General features: G+C 41.5%; 1 protein-coding gene across 3 annotated transcripts; it reads left to right on the plus strand.

Annotated features, from left to right (window-relative positions):
* Positions 1–45: 45 nt before the first annotated feature.
* AK3 (adenylate kinase 3) lies at positions 46–19,558 on the plus strand. Of its 3 annotated transcripts, XM_030968326.1 has the most exons (6): positions 46–222; positions 8,892–9,200; positions 13,389–13,508; positions 16,393–16,565; positions 18,152–18,270; positions 19,204–19,558. In XM_030968326.1, the coding sequence occupies exons 1-6, from the start codon at positions 186–188 to the stop codon at positions 19,325–19,327; spliced, it is 882 nt and encodes a 293-aa protein (XP_030824186.1). In that variant the 5' UTR covers positions 46–185; the 3' UTR covers positions 19,328–19,558. The 3 variants fall into 3 exon arrangements, with proteins under 3 accessions (XP_030824186.1, XP_030824188.1, XP_030824189.1); XM_030968328.1 differs by lacking the exon at positions 8,892–9,200 and having other exon boundaries at positions 19,204–19,540; XM_030968329.1 differs by lacking the exon at positions 8,892–9,200 and having other exon boundaries at positions 86–250; positions 19,204–19,540.
* The last annotated feature ends 1,607 nt before the right edge of the window (positions 19,559–21,165 follow it).

The following is a 21,165-nucleotide window of genomic DNA, read 5'->3' on the forward strand; positions in this document are numbered from 1 at the left end:
AAGGGCAAGGGGCGGGCAGGGTTCGCACCGCCCCCGTGCTTCGCAACCGCGGTCGGCGGCGGGGCCGTGGCGAGAAGGGCCGGGCTTGGTTTGTCGCCGCACGGGTGGCAGCCTCTGCTTTTTCCTCTGCTCTCCCAGCCTGTGTGTTTTCAGTTGAAACGTAAGGAGTGTGGAAGCGTCGGGAGATGTGTCTGACCGGAGCCCGGCCCGCTGCTCCTCCAGGTGAGGTGGGCTCTCCTTCGGCGGGCGGGTAAGGACGGTCCGGAGCGGAACGTGGTGCCGGCACAAGGGTACTGCCCCCACATCCAAATGAGTCGGTTTCTGGTAACATGTTCCTTAGGCAGTACTTTTTAGTAATTTATTTCTTACCTTAAGGAAAACGGCGGAGGAGTGAGTCCTGCTCGCGGTCCCTGGGACAGCCTGTTTGCTTAATGATAGTCACAGAGTCCTGCTGTCCTGAAGGAGGGGACCGACTAAAGCTTTCAGTCTCTTACTTTAAGAGAAACATCGATTACAGTGGAGGTGTGACAATGTTAATTGTTAGCTACAGTTATGTGCCCCTGAAAAGAAGTTCATTGGAATGGAATAGTCTAGTTGTAAGGGATGTACCAGAATAACTTAGCTCAATTGCTTCACTTCAGGGCTGACCCAAAAGTAAAGCAGGCTCTTAAGGGCTCTCTCCAAATGCCCCTTACACATTGATAAGCTCAGGGCATCATCAAGCTTGACCACCCTCTCTATAAAGAAGTGCTTCCTAATGGCGAGTCTGAACCTCCTCTGGTGCAGCTTTGAACCATTCCCACACATCCTGTCACTGGATCCCAGGGAGAAGAGATCAGCACCTCCCTCCCCACTTCCCCTCCTCAGGAAGCTGTAGAGAGCAAGGGGGTGGCCCCTCAGCTGCTTTTCTCCAGACTAGACAAGCCCTAAGCCCTTAGCAGCTCCTCACAGGCCATGGTGTCCAGTCCTTCCACCAGACACCTTCTTGCCTTTCTCCAGACACCTTCAAGGACCTTCCCATGGTTCTGAAATGGTGGAGCCCAGAGCTGCGCCCAGCACTGGACAGGAGGCCCTGCCCTAACACTGGACACAGAGGGACAGTCACCTCTTCAGAGTACCGCGGCTGGTGCACTCAGGATGGGGTTTGCTGCTCTCAGGATGGGGTTTGCTGCTCTCAGGATGGGGTTTGCTGCACTCAGGATGGGGTCTGCTGCACCCACATGGGGTTTGCTGCACCCACATGGGGTTTGCTGCTCTCAGGATGGGGTTTGCTGCACTCAGAATGGGGTTTGCTGCACCCAGATGAGGTTTGCTGCTCTCAGGATGGGGTTTGCTGCACCCACATGGGGTTTGCTGCACTCAGAATGGGGTTTGCTGCACCCAGATGAGGTTTGCTGCACCCAGATGAGGTTTGCTGCTCTCAGGATGGGTTTTGCTGCCCTCCTGGCTACCAGGGCACACTGCTGGCTGCCACAGAGCCTGCTGCCAACCAGCACCCCCAGACCCCTCTCTGCAACCCCAGAGCTGCCCTTCTCCCAGTTTAGACTTGTGTGTGGCATTTCTCTATCCCAGGTGCAGAATCTGGCATTTTGACTTGTCATTTTCATGTCACCAGTGATTGCCCAGTGCTCCACTCTATCCAGATCCCTCTCTCTGTAAGGCCTCTTGTCCCTCAGGAGAGTCAACAGCGCCTTTCACAGCTGTACAGCAAAAGTCAGACAATTTTCCTTACAAATGATAACACTTTTTATTTTACTAAATTGTTTTCCAGAGACTAAAAGTTCTTTTTTAAACCCATGATACGCACACTTTACAGAAACTGAAGGAACTAAGCCATCTATTATTAGCTGCTTGCTGACTTTTGTGACCAACATGCATGAGGATTTTTGTTGTGTTGATACACTGGCCTGCAAGCTTTGTATCAAGGAAAAGCAGAATGATTTAGTTTGGAAGGGATCTTTAAAGATCATCTAGTCAACCACATACTATGGGCAGGGACACCTTCCATGGACCAGGTTGCTAAAAGCCCCATACAACCTTGTTTTCAACACTTACAGGTCCCCATTGGGCATCCACAGCTTGTGTCAGCAACTTGTGCCAGTTCCTCACCACCTTCACTGCAGAAAAATTCTTCCTTATGGCCAGAGTACATCTACCCTCTTTCAGTTTAAAACTCTTGCCCTTTGTCCTGTCACTATTTCTTGGTAAAAATTCTCTCTCTGTGCCTCTGATAAGCCCCCTTAAATACTGAAAGACAGCAATGAGTGCTCACCAAGGCTCTTTCTTCTCCAGGCTGATCAATCTCAGCTCTTTCAGCCTTTTCTCAAGAAGAAATTATTCCAGCCCACCAATCATTTTTGTGGCCCACATCTAGACTGACTGAATCAGGTCCATGTTGCAGAACCAGAGTCAGAATCATAGATTTGATTAGGTTGGAAAATACCTTTGAGATCATCAAGTCCAACCTATGACCGAACATCACCTTGTTGCCTTGACCATAGCACTGAGCACCACATTCAGTCTTTTCTTAAAAGCCCCAGGGACAGTGACTCCACCACCTCCCTGGGCAGCACATTCCAATGCCCAATCAGCCTTTTTGTGAAGAAATTCCTCCTAATATCCAACCTAACTATTTCCTGGCACAGCTGAAGACTGTCCTCTTGTCTTTCCTGAACTGAGGACTCCACAGCTGGATGCAAAAATCCAGATGGGGTCTCACATATGTGCAGTAGAAAAGGGCAATCATGCCCCTTGACCAGCTGGACACACTGCTCTTTATGTTCAAGTCCAATTTTTCGCATACTGTATCCTAAATTTCTTCTCCATTTAATCCATTTACCACACAGGCTGTGCAGATGCTGTGGATTTCCCAGACCTAGGTGTTGAGGCAAAAAATCAAACCCAGAAAAATTACACATCTAAATCAAAAGCCCACATCTGTGTAGAAATAAAGAAATTTTATTAAAGGAAGCATGTTGAGAAATTTGTGGAAAATGAGGATCAAAAAATGAAGCAGTTGAACAGCATTTGATCACATATGCAGTGCCAAAGATTCTGAGATATGGGCAGAAATATCTAGAGCTGTTCATGGTTCATGTGCAGATGAACCTCTCTGTATTTTTAGAAAAAGAGAGTTTTGTCATGGACAGGTTTGTGGAATCAAAGAATTGGAGCTTTCTGTGTGTAAGAAATTAGTTGCCAGTTGCAGCTCTGATCTAGGATATAACAGAGAATAAGGTGCGGCTTGGGCAGCTGAAATTCTTTTCTGTTATGTGCTGAGCAGAACTAAGAGAAAACTGAGTGTAAGGTAAAGAACATACATATCTTCTCAGAGCTAATAAATCTATGTCCAAACTTCACAAAATTTTTTTAAAACTTTCTTGATAAATTAGTGTTTGTTTTCCTGTTTACAAACAATTAAATTCAGTCAAGTCTCTGCATAACTCCTTTGGGTTTCAGAGTTTGGAGGGTATTTCGGAATTCCAGAATAAACACTGCTAAACTCCATGATTAATGGATAAGAGGTCTGGCACTTACAGTTTCCTATTTTCAGGGAACAACTTTGTCTTCTTTAATTTCCTTCACTCACAGGCCTTTTAGAGATAATTTCAGGGTAGTAGTTAAATAACAGTTTGCTGTGAGGTTGTGGATGTGGTGTGTGATAGAAGATGAACACTCCCACTGAAATCAAGCATCTTATTCTGTGAAGACAGCTGTGTGAAAGGCTTTCAGGTGCTGCTGCTGGGACTACGTTTTTCACTGCATTGTCTGAACTCTGTGTCTTAGATTTGCATCAAAAACATCTAGTCAACTGCATCTGCTTTGAATGAACTCTCTCTGTGGTTCATTTCTCTTCCTTTGTGTACTCCCCTGTGCTCCCACACATGTATTTTTAGTTCTGTCCATCCTGTCCTTCTTCTGTGACTTCCAAATACTTGCTATCATCTGTTAACAATTTGCAAGTATCTGCTTTATGTCAAGGCATGGGAAAACAAAATTGGGAGAACAAAACAGAAAACAGTCTTCCCCAAAAATTACTCCATTGGTAGTCAGAATTTTCTCATGTAACTGAAATAAGATACCTCTGTAAAAAATCACTGGCATATATATTCTGCTGGTATAATGTAAGTATCCTTGTAGTGAAAGCTCTATCTGTCATAAAAATACCCAGTGACATAAGGGAGGGGTTTTGTTTCCCTGGGAATGCTAGTAGCTTGTGCTAGAAGTTCAAGGATTTCCAGAGTCAGGAAAATTATTTTTATCAACTGCCTGGAGGTGACACAGAGAGACTGAGTGGCACCTCAGAGATATATACGTCATAATCTGGGCAGCTGTTACAATTTAACCTCAAAATGTAAAGCTATTACAGGCTTACCTTAGTACTCAGGGAAATGTTAATTTTCATTTAATCAGTGGTTGGGGAACATTACAGTCTTCTGATAGTTTAATCACTTGAGATAAATAATACAGAAAAGGACATTACAGAAACTTCCAAAAGAGATCTTTTTACATCTTTTATCTTCTACATTAGCCTTCTGCTAATGTATGGGGGCTCCAAGAATGCAAAAAGATAACACTTTTCTCTGAATTTCTGTTAGTTAACATACCTCCCAAGACTTTTCACACAGTCTCAGAAACACAGCTATGTAAATTCTCTTTTACTTGAACTTAATTTATTTTCCTATTTCTGTTTCTTTTGAGGGATTTCTAAACAATCTGTGATGAGTGCTTTTTATAGGACTAAAATTACAAACTCCAAATACAGCTCAAAAGAACCACTGAGACAACAGAAATGTTTTCCAAATAATTAAAATTCTGTTTGATTATTATCAACTTGTGACTTATTTATATAATAAAGAATAAAACTTAATAATGGTAAATTAGCATAAACTTTCTGTAATTATTAATAATTCTTGAATGACACTGTTAAAGTTTCAGTTATGTTAATAGATTTTTCACTTTATAAATAAGGTGTGTTTCAGCTTTGTCATAAATAAGGTTTTGAGTGTACACATGCTTGGTGTGCAGGCAATGAATTTCTGTCTGAACAATACACATTTCCTAGGAAACTTAGAGTTTTGGAACAACCCATGCTATGCATAAGTGTCAATTTGCAATACTCGGCCATCTGGGAGGAATAATTCATTAGGCTTTTTACTAAAGGTAGGAGTGACACCAGAAGAATGATAGTGTTTTATCCCTCTTTGCAATAAAACACAATTTAAATCCAAATAAAGAATCACAGCTCTACATTTTGGGGTTGTAAAGAGTTATGTCTTTGCTACTTTAGAGGAAACAGTTCAACAGCAACATTTCATTCTCTGTATTTCAACTTATATCTAATAAAAAAAAATCTGCTCCTCAAGTGTTCTTGATGGTATATATTTTCTGAGGGCGAATTTTCAGCTGTGTTGTGTATATATGCTAGCCTTCACTGGATAAGTATTTCATGCATTATTTTAAAAAACATTATTAATGGGGTATCTTGTTTACAAATACAGCATCACAGCCTTATCCAGGTAGGAATCCAGATCTGTAGCCCAATCTGTGGACCACAGCAAGGTCAGACTGGTTTGCTCTGTGTTTTATCCAGTTGTGTCTTAAAAAAACCTCAGGGAGCTGAATCGACTTAAATTCCACTGCCTGACTGACTGAGTCCTGCCACTCATCTTAGTAAGCAGCCTGTCCCTGCCTTCTCAGTAACCTTCTCATGGGTGCTAGAAGGCTGCTGTAGCAGCCTTAACCCTTAACCCTTAATCCTTAAGCCTTCTTGTCCCCAGTCTGAACAAGCATGGTTGCATCTGTCTGTGGCAGTGTCTCTTCTCCATCCCCTGATCATCTTGGTCACTTCCTGCTAAACCTGCCCCAACTGATCAATGCCTGGTTTGTACTGGAGGGCCCAGTACTGGCCACAGCACACAGATGTGGGCTAAGAAGTGCCTAATACAAAGGGATAACTGTTTTCCCTGATGTAGTGGCTACCCTCCTGTTAATATGGCTCAGGATGTTAGTGTCTACATGCTGGATGGTGCTTCGCTGGCTGTAGACCGGTTCACCCCAGTCTTCTCCAGCAGAGTTTCTTCCTTGCTGGTCAGTTTTCAGCCTGCACTGTTGGAAGCAGTGTCCTGGATGCAGGACTTTGTACCTGCCCTTGCTGAATTTTGTCAGTGTCCTGCTTGGCCCCTTTCCCCATCTGTTCTCGCGGAGCTCCACCTCCTGCCCCTAAGCCCATGCGCTCAGGCCACATGGGTTAGGGTTACAAAACTGATGAGGGTGTGCTCTCTCTCTTCTTCCAGAGTTATTCACAGACACTAGACAAAACAAGGCACCAGGACAGGCCCTGGAAAAACATGCTCGTTAACAGCTTTTAAAACACTAAGCACTACATTTCTATTCCAGCTGGATTTAACACCCATCAAATTGTCCACCTCTCCACCAAATGAGGCACAAAAGTTATGAGGGAGGCCAAGTCATAGTACCACGTCCTGACAGCCAGTGTCCTGACATTCCTCATGCAAGTAACCATTTCATTTTGATACAAAGTACAACACTTGGAAAGTAGTTACCCAACAGTACTAAAAGAATTCTGTATCAAACTCAGAAGATCTCCAAGGAGCATACCTGACAGAAACTTTCTTGATGGTTTAGGGCTTAAAAAGCCTCTTCAAAGCATTTCTTATGTTTGAAAAAATGCTGAGTAATAGGAAAGATTATTTATTAGTAAGAACATTTGGATTTGTTTGAAACAAGATTTTGATTACTGGTCAGTCAGCATGAGGGTTACTTCTATACTCACTAAGCAAGACTTAAGTTTTTAATTTATACCAGTACGTTACATGTGTGAAAAAGACTAATCAGAATATAGTGCAAGTTGTGTTACATAAACATTGACTACTCTGTTAAGATGTGAATAATTAAGTCTGAATGAAGATGATGAAATGTCATTTTCCAAACATCATAATGAGGCTGCCAAAAAAAAAACCCACTTGCACGTCTTTAAATACAGAATAGCTGTATTAAGACTTGTATACAAACTAGTGAACCATTGACCCCATTTCTTCCATTATTTCCTTTTCCACTTCTGAGTATGTCACAGCTACTCACAAAACTACTAGAGTGAGGTTTGGGCTTCAGGAAAGATAGCCAAGGAAATGGAAACAATAATTTCTTTTACTACCTGTTTTCTGTAATCTAAGTACCCACTTCAGTTCTGCAAAGGCCATAGGTTAGTAAGAACCTGTGTGTGTGGGAGAAGTGCCTTTCTATTATTTTCCACTCCTTCCTCATGAATCTGTTATGAAGTTCAGAGAGGTTCTAAATAGTCTTTAACAAAGGGATTGTCTTAGCATTCCTGTCTGATTTTCTGAGCTGCTCAATAGGCCTGTAGAGAGGCAGAACCTCAGGCTTCCTTTTTAACAGAGAGATAAATTATTGCTGCTTTTTGTACATGGTAGCACTGGAGATTAGAGTTAATGATCTCTCTGACAAGTCTAGTTACTTGCTGGATATATATTTCATACAATACCTTCAATTTTCCCATATATTTGCTTTAGGAAGATTTAGCAACACATTTTGTGGACTTCTGCCATTCAGAAGTCTCTGAAGTGTGGAGCTTAAAACGAACTGTGTGGCTTCTAACATTGAATGGGCCTTTGCTGCCAAATTTTGTTTAAGACTGTGGTGTTTTGGCAGACTGAGGTGTTGCCCTGGGAACGCTGCTAAAGCCCTGAATGTTTAAGTCTTGCTGTCCTAGTACAAGCTGGAATAGAGGTACTATCATGTTCATTTTTGAAGGTTCACATTTCTCAGGGTAATGAGACTTATGCTCATAGTAAGCTCTATTAGTTTGGGGGCTATATTCCTGTTTCTTTACTGTTTCAAAATACCAAACAGTCATTTGAATATTTTCTTATGGCTTTACTTGATTCAGTGTAAAACTAATGAAATGAAACATTGTTTTAAACCAGGAAGTTGAATTTAATTGATGTTTTGACTCTAGCTCTGCTTTCTGCTCACTTTTTCACTGTGACCTTTCTGGTACAGTGATTGAGATGCATCAGCATCTCCAGAACCTTTAGCAGAAAGACCCACTTCTCCTGCTGTGGACATGACTATGAATACTCAGGAAATGGGACAATCTAATATTTTGGCCAAAATACTGTGTTCTGATGTAGCTGAGGATCACCAAATTGTATCTGTAAGAAAGGACATCTTGGTGTTTAGAGGAATGCTACTCAGAACAAGGACAACCTGCAGTTGTTCACATTCAAGTATCATAAACAAAACTCAGGCCCAGCTCATTAAAACGCAGCTGCCGGCTGCTAGACAGTGGGAGCTTATTTGTGAGAGATCAGCAAGAGCAGGGCTGCTGCATTGGGGTGAGGGAGCCCAGCAAAGTCAGCCACAGCCTCAGGGCACCTGAGCAGGGCAGTGACAGTGACAGCAGCCAAGCAGGCATCAGGCGACAGCCAGGTAAGGAGCACGTCCTAGTTCAGTTTGGGAAGTGGTGGAGTCACCATTTCTGGGGATATTTAAAAGGTGGGCTTGTATCAATTTGGGGCATGGTTTAGGGATGGACTGGCAAAGCTGGATTACTTGTTGGTCTCGGTGACCCTTAAGGTCTTTTCCAAACCAAACGACTCTTTGATTCTGTGTGTCTGAGAGGGGGCAGGGGCTGACGGCTTAGGGAGCAGCCAAAATGGGCCTCCTGGGCAGAGGGGTGCGGGCAAGCTGGTCATGGCCGGTAGAATAGTGATGCCTAAATGCGGCCTGATGCGACGCTCTAAGACGCAATTTGCTTCATTTATCGTTTTATTATCGTTATGAATTTATCCCTCCCTCCCCCCGTGCACTTACGTAAAGGATCTTTCCTTCCTGCCCCTGATTGACAGCCGGAGAAGCTGCCGCTGCCGTTCCCGGGGAGGACCGGCCCGGGCCGGCCGGCGGGGCGAGGCGGCGCTCCCTGGGAAGGCGGCGCTCCTGCCGCGATCCTGCCGCGCCCCTGCGCGCCCGCGGCCGGAGCAGCAGGGACAGCGGGGACAGCAGGGACAGCATGGTGGTGCGGCCGCTGCTGCGCGCCGTCATCATGGGGCCGCCGGGCTCCGGGAAAGGCACCGTCTCCGCTCGGATTATCAAGCACTTCGGCGTGAAGCACCTCTCCAGCGGCGACCTGCTGAGGGACAACATGCAGAAGAAGACAGGTGGGCGCGGGGACGCGGGTGGGGGTGTGTGCGCGGCGGCGACGAGCCCTCCTCCTGTTCCCGTCCCGCCGGGACGGTCCCCACGCAGCCCCGCGGGAGCTCCGCGTGACACAGCCCCACTCCGGAAGGGACACACGCTCCCAACACGCATTCCTGCCCTTCCCCTCCGAAAAGGGAGGGCGCTTCCTTAATGGGGTTTGCTGCTCCTCACCTTCGTGTGCCCCCTGCGCAGGCAGAGGTGGGGTGACTTCACCCAGCTCTTCTGGAGGCCAGAGGCCACCGGAGTGGGCCTCATATCTGCAGCCCTGGGTCCTGCATGCGCTGACACTTTTCAGCCTCTTCATGAAAGTGGACGACGTTGTCCTGTTTTCTTACACCTCATTATTTCCTTGTCTTGGGTGCTTTTTGTAAGAACCCAGTGGTTTTTGTACGTGTTTCTAATAGTTCTGATAGCTTCTCAGGGTTTCTCCAGCTGGAAGCATCTTAAAAGGGAGAAATATTCACATCTTTTAACAGGCAGGGCAAGAGGAGGGGTTTTGGACAATCAGACTTTTTTTGGATGTTCATTTGATGGTTAGAAGTAGGGGTACCTAGAATTGTTAACAGCTTTTCCAAAATTATACCTAGTCTGGAGCTGGCAGGCATAACATAGTGGTGCTTTCAAAAAACAACCAATGTGCAAAATTTTCAAACTGCATAGCTTTTAAAATTATTGTTATCTTATGAGTTCATATCATGGTTAGGTTTCAGCATGGTCTGTGTTTACATACAGTGATGCTTATACTAGATAAATACACAAATTATTCTTGCTGAACAGGTCTAGCTTGACCTCTGGCCTCAGTTGAGATACCACAGTCCCCCTCTCTGGTGGATTTTTGCAATGATGGAAGGTTCCCTCCTGACTTCCACATCTGCTTTTCTATATGGTGGGGTGAAAAACCTTGTAAGGACCATCTCAGGCTGCATGTGATGAAGTGAGAGTATTATTATTTCCAACAACTTCAAGCTGTAGAATATTCCATTCACTTGTAAGTATCGCTGTAGTATTATGCCAAGGTAACTGGCAGTCTTAGTTTTGGAATACTCATAAGCATGTTTGAAGGTGAAGCAGCTGCGATGTGATTCCCACGTCTTCATACAAACTTCGTTTACTCAGTAAGGATAACAACTTCGGTGGAGTGACTGACTTTACTATAGTTGACATTGTAGATACTGTAAGTTAAGAATTTGCGAGGAGCACACCTGTGTAGACAGACCTGATCATATTCATGCTACTTCTATTTGGTTGCTATTTGGTTTATTTGTTTTTATTTACAGAGGGTCACAAAACTGTTCTGTTATGAACTTTCAGTGGAACATGTGGTGGGTAACCATTCCAAGAAGACAAAGAAATGTTATTTTACCAAGTGTTTTGAGGTTTAAAATGTTTACTAAATACTTTAGGTTTTATGCAAGACCACAGAGCACCAGAATCATGCTAAAGGTTGTGTGAGAAGAGGAAATTCCAAGTGGAAATATCATATTGCTTGAATTGAGGTGGGACCCTGAAGTGATGCAGAGAAGTGATTACGCAAAGAATTCTAGGTGGGTTGGACAGATGAAGGACTGTGAAGGAGAGCAAACATGTGAAATGGAAGTTTAGCAGAGACATTAAAATCCAGAATATAAGGAAAGAAGTCAGTGGACGGCTTAAGAGGTGCAGTTTGCTCTAAATTAGTGACAGCAGAATTTACCAGAATCTGCTACAGAGCTTCTCATTCACTAGTAACCCCAGATGAAACTCTACTGCAATTTCATTGAAAGTCAGTCACTAGTTTCAGAAATGGTTCCCAGAGGGCTGAGATGAAGTATAAGGTAGGAGGACTAGGTAGTACACTGAAAATAGGAGAACAACTGAGAGGCAACTCAGACAGCCTAGACAAATTCAGTCAAGGCAAAGATCCATGAGTTTTGACGACAACAGAAGAGTCCTGCAATTTCCAATTATTTGGGAAATGAGTTACACTAAGATGGGCAGTTAAAGCCCTTGGAAAAGTAGATACAGCTAACAGTAGTTACATGGTGCAAATTTTCTATTTGCTGTCCTGTGAAAATGGACATTGTTGAAAAGTCCTGTTGAGGATGAGTGTCCTTATCATTCTGCAGCTATTATCATGTTCTTTTGGACAGTGGAGAGTCTGTGACCACTTCTCTAGTGCTAAGGTAATTATTGTCTGGTTATGGCTAGAGCTTGATTGTTGTAATGTGGTTAGAACCTGCTGATCATTTGTAAAGCCATGGAACATGGATACCTGTCATCACCTACAAAGGAAAGAGACCTGTGTTACCTGTAATTCTGAAGATTGCCATGCCTTCAGTGGTTTCAGACCCAACCTGAAAAAACCCAGAACTAAATAAAACCTACAAAACCCCATGAAATCCCAATCCCAATAGCAGGTTTGGGGGTTGGGGGGGAAAGCTCTGAGCTAGTGTATCAACTTTTTGTCCTAATATATGACTATTTGGGTATGTTTCTGCTTATTTTTTCCCCTCTGTAATAGCGACTTTCTAAATTACCTGAGTTCTCTGAAGGGGGCAAAATGCAGCGTTTTTCAAGCTCTATTGGTCTAATAATAGCTGGCCATATTCTAAACCTTTCTGGGCCCAAAAACTCATGAGTCTTTCCAAAGTAAGTTAGAATTGTTCCCTGTGAACCTTGTCTTGCAAATATTTTTAGGTCATTGTGGCTACAGCAATGCTGCAACATAAATCAGTAGCAGAGCCAAGCATCAAGCACACATTAAACTATCTAGACATGATTTATTCCTTCTCCCAGTCCACTGTTTCAGGGTACATGGTTCAAAGCACACTAGAATAATAAAAAAAGGTATGAAGAAGGGAGGTAGAGAAAAGAAGAGATACTTTGTACACAGACAAAGAGTCACCTTCTTTTCAGTTTGTGATGTGTTGGAGGACTCAGGCACCACAGTCTGACTCTTTTCCATGTAGTGAGCATGTTTTGAAGTCTGGTCAAGGTGCACAGTGCCTATTTCTAAATGGTTTTGTACTTTTCAAAGCCTGACTACAGATGTGAACAGGAAGTAAGGGAAAATTGTTCCTTTATTTTTTTTTTCACCACCAAAGCTACTATTTGCATTATGTACTATTTGCATATACTGCTTTTCAGCTGCCTCATCTGAAGAAGGGCCTCTGTCCTGTTGCACATTTCATTCACTGAGTGGGACTGGCATTTGTCATTGCTTTCTGCTGAAAGTGGTCATATCTGTGTGGGTATGTCAGTCCATCCCATTTTCTGTATAGTTTTCTGTAACTAGATCTTAACTGGTTGCAAGTAAAGGCTTCTGCAGACCCACAATAAAACCAGTCTAGCTGCAATTCTGGGTTACGTAACATAATTGGGTAATTGTTTTATAAATGAAAGATATGGAAACTTTGTGCCTAGAACACAACCCAGGCAACTGAATTTCTTCCTGGCTATATGCATGATTTGGGTGAACTACAGCATGCTACTGCCTGCCATGTAGGAGCATAGTGTGATAGCTGGAATGACAATGCGTGGATGGAATTTTAGTGAGCCAGTGGGATAAATGACTGGTACTAAATGTTAGTTCCATGGGAAAATACTAGTGTCTGTGTACTTCCATAAATAGTGTACACTATCTATAAACACCCTCTTGCCACTCTAGTAATTATAAAAATACATATCTGGCAACCATGTCCCACTGCATACTGCCAAAGGCATTTATGCTTGTAATGAAGCCTAAGTGTAGGTTAATAACTAGCCACTAAGCTAAGAAAATAAACTTTCTTTTCAGGAAGTCTGAGCGCTGATATCTTAATAAACTTGTATCCTTTCAGGTTTTTATTTTGAAGACTCTTGGCTAATGGCCTCTCCTCATTTTAGTTTTTGGAACTTCATATTTCAAATACATGCTAGTAAATTTATTCATAGGGTGTGAGGATAGAAGTGTGTTTTGCCCTACAGGTGGATCTAATTAATCTGATATGTATTTGTGTGGTCAGATCCTGGGTGATCATCTGGATATTTTTTAATTTTGGTAAGCATGCTGTCTGTCTTGTTTACAACTTTTCTCTGTCACCTGATCAAAACAATTTTTTTGCAGTCTTGTGACTTTTTCTCACTTGCTGGAGGTCAGAGATAGTGTAATGCAACTTTTACTTTTGCAGAAGTGGGAATCCTTGCCAAGTCCTACATTGACCAAGGGCAGCTTATTCCAGATCACATCATGACACAACTAATGCTGAATGAGATAAAAGGTCTAGACCAGTACAACTGGCTATTGGATGGTAAGTTATCATGTTGGATATCACTATATATGGAGAGAAAATCTGCTCTGGAAAACTTAGGACTGCTTTGGTTGCTGGTAGCCAGCTTGTTGTGAAACTTACAGCGGATAGTCTGCCCCAGTTTCTTTGGCTGACAAATGCTTTGGATATACCCTGCCCTCAGAACATTACAGGGATATTTAACTCATGTTGAAAAAGGTAGTTCAACACTCCAGAAAAATTTCAAAACTGGCAATTCTGGTATTTTTTATGATAATTTATATGGTATTTCCCCGTTAAAATAGGCATTGAGAAGTTTATTTTTTAAAGTATTTTCATATTAAAGTCCTTGGGAATGGAAAACTTTTGAAGGATGAGGCTTTGAAATTATCTAAATAGCAAGGTAGGAATGTGATGCAGTAACAAATAAGTATGGAAAAGTACTGCAGCAGTGTGGAGTGTAATCAAAACTATTGCTCAATTGCCCTAAGAGGTCTCCTTCATTTGCTGTTTGGTTCTGTTCTCCAGAGTGAACTGTTTTGCAGTTCTGCAGTGTAAGCTCATTGCTTCAGCATTCTTGCTAGAGAGAAAATGCATTTGCTGCTGTCTTCATGAACTGGATGGCTCTTGTTATTCCAGCCCCTGGGAGTACAGTTGGATGCCCAGCACAAAAATAGTGTCTAGGCTGGATACATGTTTTTCCAGGCTCTAGTCACAACCTGTCTCAGTAGATAAAAAAATTAATGGTGTGGCTTTCTATTTAGAAGGAGTGAAAAATCCATAATGGCTTCTGTCCCTGAGTGCTTTATTGTAGTTATATTTATATAGTTGCTCCTACATACAGTGGTATGTTCTGGTGGCTTTAGTCACAGCTGGGCTCCTTCCTGAGAGAAAGACTTTATTCCCACAATGAACAGTACAATGAAACCTACACCATAAAGCAAAGAATGGTAGATATTGGGGTTTTTTTCCTTTAGTTTCAGGTCCCGTGTACACATAGTTCCAGTCTTGTGGATCTGGATGTGTAGCAGTATAGTAGTATAGCAGTATAGTAGTAGTAGCTGTGCCCACTGGCAGCTCTCAGCAGGAGGACTGTGTCAAGACCATAAGAGAATAAATCAATTTCTGCTGCTTGTTAATGTGCTCCTGCCTTTAAACTTATGCAGCAGAAATTTTGTCTGCATCAGCATTTGTAATGAGATCCAGTGAATTACTCTAGGGATAGCCCTGGCATAATGGGCTTCACAGGAACAACATTGTTCTGTTGAAATATGTTAACCCATAATCTTAAGTGTGGTAACTGCAATGCAGAACAAACAGATGGGGTCAGTTAGCTCAAACCAGAGTTGCAGAACCGCTTGCGTGTTCACTTGGCCAAACACCCATTTACCACCTTACAATACCTTGGTGGCTTCTGGAGTCATAGCAGATGTAGCAGTCTGAGTCATATGTATCTGTGGGTATAATCCATTTAGATTTACATGCTGTATAATCTAGAGCACTTTTCTCTGTGTTCCTGGAATCTTCGTAATTCATCACCTCTTGCAGATCTTTTTCTGTATAGAGAGAACACTATGTAGAAAATGTCAGTTCAATTTCAATGAAATGCTTTCCTAAAGGCACTTCAATTTGTTGAGGAATTTCCTCATTACTCAGTCCAAAGCAAACTCAATTTCCAGCTGCATAGCTTAGAAACATGGTGGCTGCTAATAGAATAAATAACAGCAGTTCTTGAACAGTGTTCAACATCAGTGTTGAAGACCTGGCTCTTCCTCTGCTCTTACCATTTAGAAGCACTTTCATGCAATAATGTGAATTTGTGAGAAATAGGATGAGGGCAGCTCATGACTGTGATGCAAGCCAGGTGCAAAAGACTTAATGCACAAGCAAGGACTTGGTCTGAGTTAATAAACTCTGTCTTTTTGTAATGTTTTTCCTTACTCATGCAATGGACAGATCAACATTATGCAAGAGTTTCTTAAGTTTGTGCCTATCGGTACTTGCCTTTATGAAGAAGTTTACTTGTACAGTATGATGCAAATGAGAAGCTACTGAAGAAAATGAGACTATTCTAGAGTTTTTTGAGGAGAGGAACTGTTCCAGTGAGTATAGGATGCAATAACACATTCTGCAGTAGCTTTGACCACTGAAGATCTTTGCTCAATATTTCATTTCAAATTCTTTGTGGAGATGTTGGCTTTCTTGGTCTTTGTTCCCACTGCACCCCTCTTAAGTTCCACTAGATTATCTAATAGTTTAAGGCATATAATAGGGAGCCACAGAGTTCATGGGGAAAAATGCAGCATCTTTGAAGTGAAGAGACAGGTTCCTAATCAGCCTGAGTGTTCTCACAGTCATCATATCTGAGGGGAGTTTGATACACTAAAACATTCAGAAACCTTCTAAATCCTGTACTGCCTCTGGTAAATAGATTTGGCTTACTGCAACTGAATAAAACAGGTTTGTAATGGCCACCACCTTAAGCCAGACTTACACAGCTCTGAAAGTAAGATATATCACAAATGTTTCTAGGTAGTTCTGAGGGAAACTCTTCACTGGAGCTTTTATTATTCCAAATGTGTATACAGTGCTTTTATTCAGTGTAGTGGTATATGGTGTATATATAAATATGGGGTCTTTTTGCACTTATTTTTTGCACTTTTGGGAAGATTATTAGCTGAAATGAAGAAATAAAAGCTGGGAGGCATTTAAAAAGTTAAAATGCCACGACACACTGAAAGATATTGGAAACTCTGGTGTCTCTTCCATCTTTATAGAACATGACAATGCTTTTTGGTTTTTTTTTTTTTGCTGTGTAACAATTATTTTCTTTAATGACTCAATCCAGGTAATTTTTGCTATAACTCTGCTTTCAGAATTTTATGAAGTTGTTTCCTTTAAAAAGGTTTCCCCAGAACAGTTGCTCAGGCAGAAGCGCTCGATAAAGAATGTCACATAGACACTGTGATTGACCTAGATGTGCCATTTGAGACCATAAAGTGTCGGCTTACAGCACGCTGGATCCACCCTGCCAGTGGCAGAGTCTACAATCTTGAATTCAGTCCTCCCAAAGTGCAGGTAAGCAATATGCATTGGTGCCGGCACTAAATAAGTACCGCATTGTGTTTGCATAATGTGTTTCAAAACACAGCAGCTCAGAACAAAAAGGCTCATCTCATTTCTTGGGAGTACAGAATCTTTCCGGTAACACCATATGCTGGTATGAGGGTATATTAGTGACCTGGCAGAACCTCAAGGTGTTGGACAATGTATTTGTCCCCTGCAGAGCAGAACACCATGATGTTTTGTAAGCACTTGTTAAAGCTGTTCACTGATCTGGAATACTGTCTGCCTTGTGCACTGGAACAGGATCTGGGCATGGCTTTAGCCTGTTTGTAGCCTGTACAGTCCAAAATGTAGATTTCTTTTCCTTCCTCTAGAGGAGTAATGCTTTATATATAGGAAACACCAAACCACCAGTCAGAGGAATCCACTTAATGCTATCCCTGTGTTTATATTTAACCAGGATGGGTATTTTCATGGGAAGAGCTGCTGTACTGCAAAACTGCAAGTCAGGGAAGCTTTTCAACAGATTAATTTTTAACAGAATTTTATGACTTGAGATATTCTAAAGAGGAGATTGAAGATAAAGACTGTACATTGTTACCTTAAATTTTTTAGTGCAACTCAGCTAAAACTAAATAACTTAGCTGTTGTGGCACCACATTTCACTTGGAAGCTCTATTAATTTACATCGGATATACAGCAGGCCCTGTAGTTTTTGAATTTCAGTGTTGCAGGAAAAGAGGCCAGCTTGAAATACCAGGTAAGCACGGGAAGTGAGCAACTGAAAATATTGCCTTTGTTTTGTTTAAAACAAGGTGTTTCAAATCATGGTTATTTTCAATTGCAGAAGAGCACAGGCAAGATGGAACAGAGAATTCTCAGACTTACCAGAGTAGGCTTCAGCTGCCAGAGCTTTGCTATTTAGGATCTGTCTTACCTTTCACTAATTAGCAGACTTAACACAACACAGTGGACTGCAATACTTAAATTGAAAACATGGAATAGAGCTAAACAGGTGAAATATGGTTGTCTCTATTATCTTAATAGACCTGCAAAATGCTTGCTTACTTAGTAGGAACATTCACACATTAGGTCCCTACCTCTGTAGGGAAAGCTTCAGCTGCCTCTCATGCCATTTTTTGTACAACTGTTGTTAACTGATAACTCTTCCATTTTGCAACTTAAAATCAAAGGGCCATTAACTCCTTTGCCCATTTTAGCATTGTCAAGTGAAGGTCCAATTGGTCTCTTATTTCCTGTTGTACAGGATTACAAACAGTATTGTTTTCTCTTGCACGTGAAGGTTTTGTCTTCATATTCCCCATATTCTATGAATGTTCCAGAGGACAAATTAGTCAAGTTACTATGATCTAATATTCATTGGCAATACTGAGAAAACATTTTTAACTGACAGACTGTTTAACTGGAAAGTCAACAACTTAACATTCCAGACAAGAACACAGGCAGCAGCCTCTATAAGCAGAAATCTACGCCCTGATTAAGTGGAAATTGATCATAATTAAAATAGAAAATTACATAAAGCATGCTTTAAGAGAAGTAAAAAGTATACTCTGCTATTTGCTTTTAACCATGATTAGGGCATTGATGACATTACTGGTGAGCCCCTTGTTCAGCGTGATGATGACAAGCCAGAGACTGTCAGCAAGAGGCTCCAGGCTTATGATGCGCAAACAAAACCCGTCCTAGAATATTATCGGTGAGTAGTAAAATCTGTTTTTCCACATTCCAAAATCTTACTGTGCATCAGCATAGCGAGGAACAGATCTCTCTGCTACAGAATATATTATACCACAACAGTGAGTGTGGTTTGAGTAGCTGTGTAGCTTTCATGAACTCAGTCAGAAGTCAACAGTTGAATGAGTATGATTTTCCAGGGTTGCATGAGACCTTCTGGAACCTGTCTGGTAAAATAACCTGTCACTGCAGCCAGCCACATTTAGCTTTCTAAAGAATGCTATGCATTACTCAATACATCGCAGTAGTGCTATGAGCAACAACAGCTCTGGTGGGTGAAGTAACACACGGTTCCTTTTTTTGCAAGAATTTACAATATTTTGTTTTCTGGATGTATAAGTAAAAACTCTGCTAATAAGTGCAAGGAGTCAAGAAGCCATACACAAATAGAGAAACTGTTAATGAGGATTTAAATGTGGCTGTTCTAAGAACAGGACTGTGACTGGACCCAGCTAGCAAGACTCTTTAGGAAGAAGTAGCTAATTCAGAATTGTCATTTGCATTGTGGAGTGGAAATAAATTACTAGTTTAAGAGTCAAAATTATATACAATCTTTCTCTTAATGTAAAGCTGCAAGCATCATACTGCTGATATACAGACATATAGTCGGTCACCATGTAGAGCTCTAGTCTTACCTTGCCTAGACAAAGCAATCAGACTCTGACAACATCAATGGTTGTACTTTCTGTATTTCCATATTCACCACACTTTGTTGTATTCTTCCAGGACTGTTGAGCAGAAATCAATGTCCAGCCTGCATTTCCAATGCTACAGCTTTCTTGGTGTCACACGTATATTTTCACACTCCTGCCAGGGTAATCTTCAAGTGAGGTGGAGATTTTGGAACAATTAAACAATTTGACATCTGTAATGCTTTCTTCTTTTTCTTCCTTAGGAAAAAAGGGTTATTGAAATCCTTTTCTGGAACAGAAACCAATAAGATCTGGCCACATATCTATGCTTTCCTTCAAACCAAGTTGCCAGATGTAAGCCAGAAAGATGCTGCCAACCCCAGGTGAAAATGGGTCAAACTTCTGCTCACCTGCCATAGCTCACTCCCAATTACCTGAGATTCTGCAATCAAGGATTTGTCCAAGTAGTCTACCAGACTCATCAATAATTTAAGTCCAATGCTGTCCTTAACTTACACTACGGTAAAATTTTGTTGCCTGAGGTTACCACTTCAATGCTGTATTTTTTTATATTAAATATACCTAATTTCAAAAATACAGTAACTGTCTTTAACAAAAGCCAGTACTCTTGTGTCTCTTATTTGGAAAACACATTTCAGAATACAGTTTAATTAGAAAACACATTGGCTGATTTACTCAATCAGTAAATGAAGCAATGACAAGAACATGCAGGCACATTCCTTGAACATGTGCCTAGCTGGAGCTAGCCAGAAATTGTTAAGAACAATGACCACTGGGCTGCAAAGAGTCATTTCAGACCAGAGCTTTTGTGTATGGAAACTGATCTTATGGAAAGGTTAGCTTCTTGTTTGCTTACACAGATGTGACTTGATTTTGCTCACCATAAATTATACTTGTACAAATTATCTAAGCAAGTATTATGTTTCTATTTCTGCCCTCAAAGCAACTATTTTGCAGGCATGGGAAATGGAGTTTCAATGATGTGTAATACATTTGGTAAAACCTCTGTTTTTGTGTGACCCTGCAAGACTATCAGTAAAAAGATATTGAACAGATTGTGTAATCTGGTAAACCTGTAGCTAGATAGCTAGATGATCTTGACCAGTGAATGTCTTTTCTACTATCTTGGAAAACAAGTGCTCACTGATGCCAGTGACATGATTTCCAGTGGTCAAAATACTAACTTTGGCATATAACTGTAGCAATTTTTATTGTTGCAACTGGACTGGTTTTCATGAGGTTCTTGTCTCTGACCAGCTCTTGTGTTAATTCACTACATAACTGGAAATACAAACTTCCACAGTCCACAGTTCTTAACAGTCCAGGGACTGCAGACACTGCTATTTTTCAGTGAATCCTCCCAGCCCTTTTTGAATGCTCATCAGAGTAGAAGTTTCAGGAGTCAGCAAAATCTGAGGAACAAACAACTCTGTCTAGGTAATGTCTGAAGTAGCTGTGTCCTAGTAATGCAGGTTCCAATCTCCTTCAGCAGTGACTGTAAACAGCTACAGAGCTGGGTTGTTGACATACCTTGGACTGCATCTGCACATCCAGTTTTAGAATTATGAATATTGAGACATATTTCAGTCTAAAAAGAGATAGCCATTGTAGAATTTGTGAAGTTTTCCCCCTACTATAAATGAACAATATAAACAGCAGCTTCCAGTACAATCAGTTTTCCTTTCATGTAAAGAAAGCTTGCCAAGAAGGTTGACCACTTGTACTGTCCTCTTGAGGAAATGCCTACATACTACAGTAAGAAACCCTGATTAGCTGCTAGTATTCTTACATTTTGATTTCAATAAAAAAGTCAATTTTTTTTTCACCAGCATACATAAATTTCAGTGAACCAGAAAGAGGAGGGGGGAGGAAATCTCATTATTTGACATTTATTTCTGCACCCAGTTTTACCCCCTTAGAAACTTAAGAAATAACTTCTACTGTGTAATAGCAGAAGTTGGATCAATGGCTCCACTGCTAAGGGTAGCAAGTCCCTGTTCTACATTGCCCTTACTACCCTTGCATACGACAGTTAAAAAACAGCCTGAAGTTACTTGTTTTCCTTTAAGTTTCCCTTAATATTTAACTAATCATTAAGGAGAAGGCAGTGTTTACTTACCCTTTCCTGTAGTATTTGTCAAGTTTAACCAGATGCAGTAGAAATTTTTATTTTTTATCTCAAATTTGCATGTGGGACAGAACTG

Source organism: Camarhynchus parvulus, chromosome Z (assembly GCF_901933205.1).
Source record: "Camarhynchus parvulus chromosome Z, STF_HiC, whole genome shotgun sequence".
NCBI classification, from domain to species: domain Eukaryota; kingdom Metazoa; phylum Chordata; class Aves; order Passeriformes; family Thraupidae; genus Camarhynchus; species Camarhynchus parvulus.

What these genes read in the sequence shown, in the direction of transcription:
- AK3 (XM_030968326.1), top strand. Translation starts at nt 186, where the DNA reads ATGTGTCTGACCGGAGCCCGGCCCGCTGCTCCTCCAG. An exon ending in CCGGCCCGCTGCTCCTCCAG is followed by an intron (nt 223 to 8,891) that starts GTGAGGTGGGCT and finishes CCTGATTGACAG; the next exon opens with CCGGAGAAGCTGCCGCTGCC. An exon ending in GTACAACTGGCTATTGGATG is followed by an intron (nt 13,509 to 16,392) that starts GTAAGTTATCAT and finishes TCCTTTAAAAAG; the next exon opens with GTTTCCCCAGAACAGTTGCT.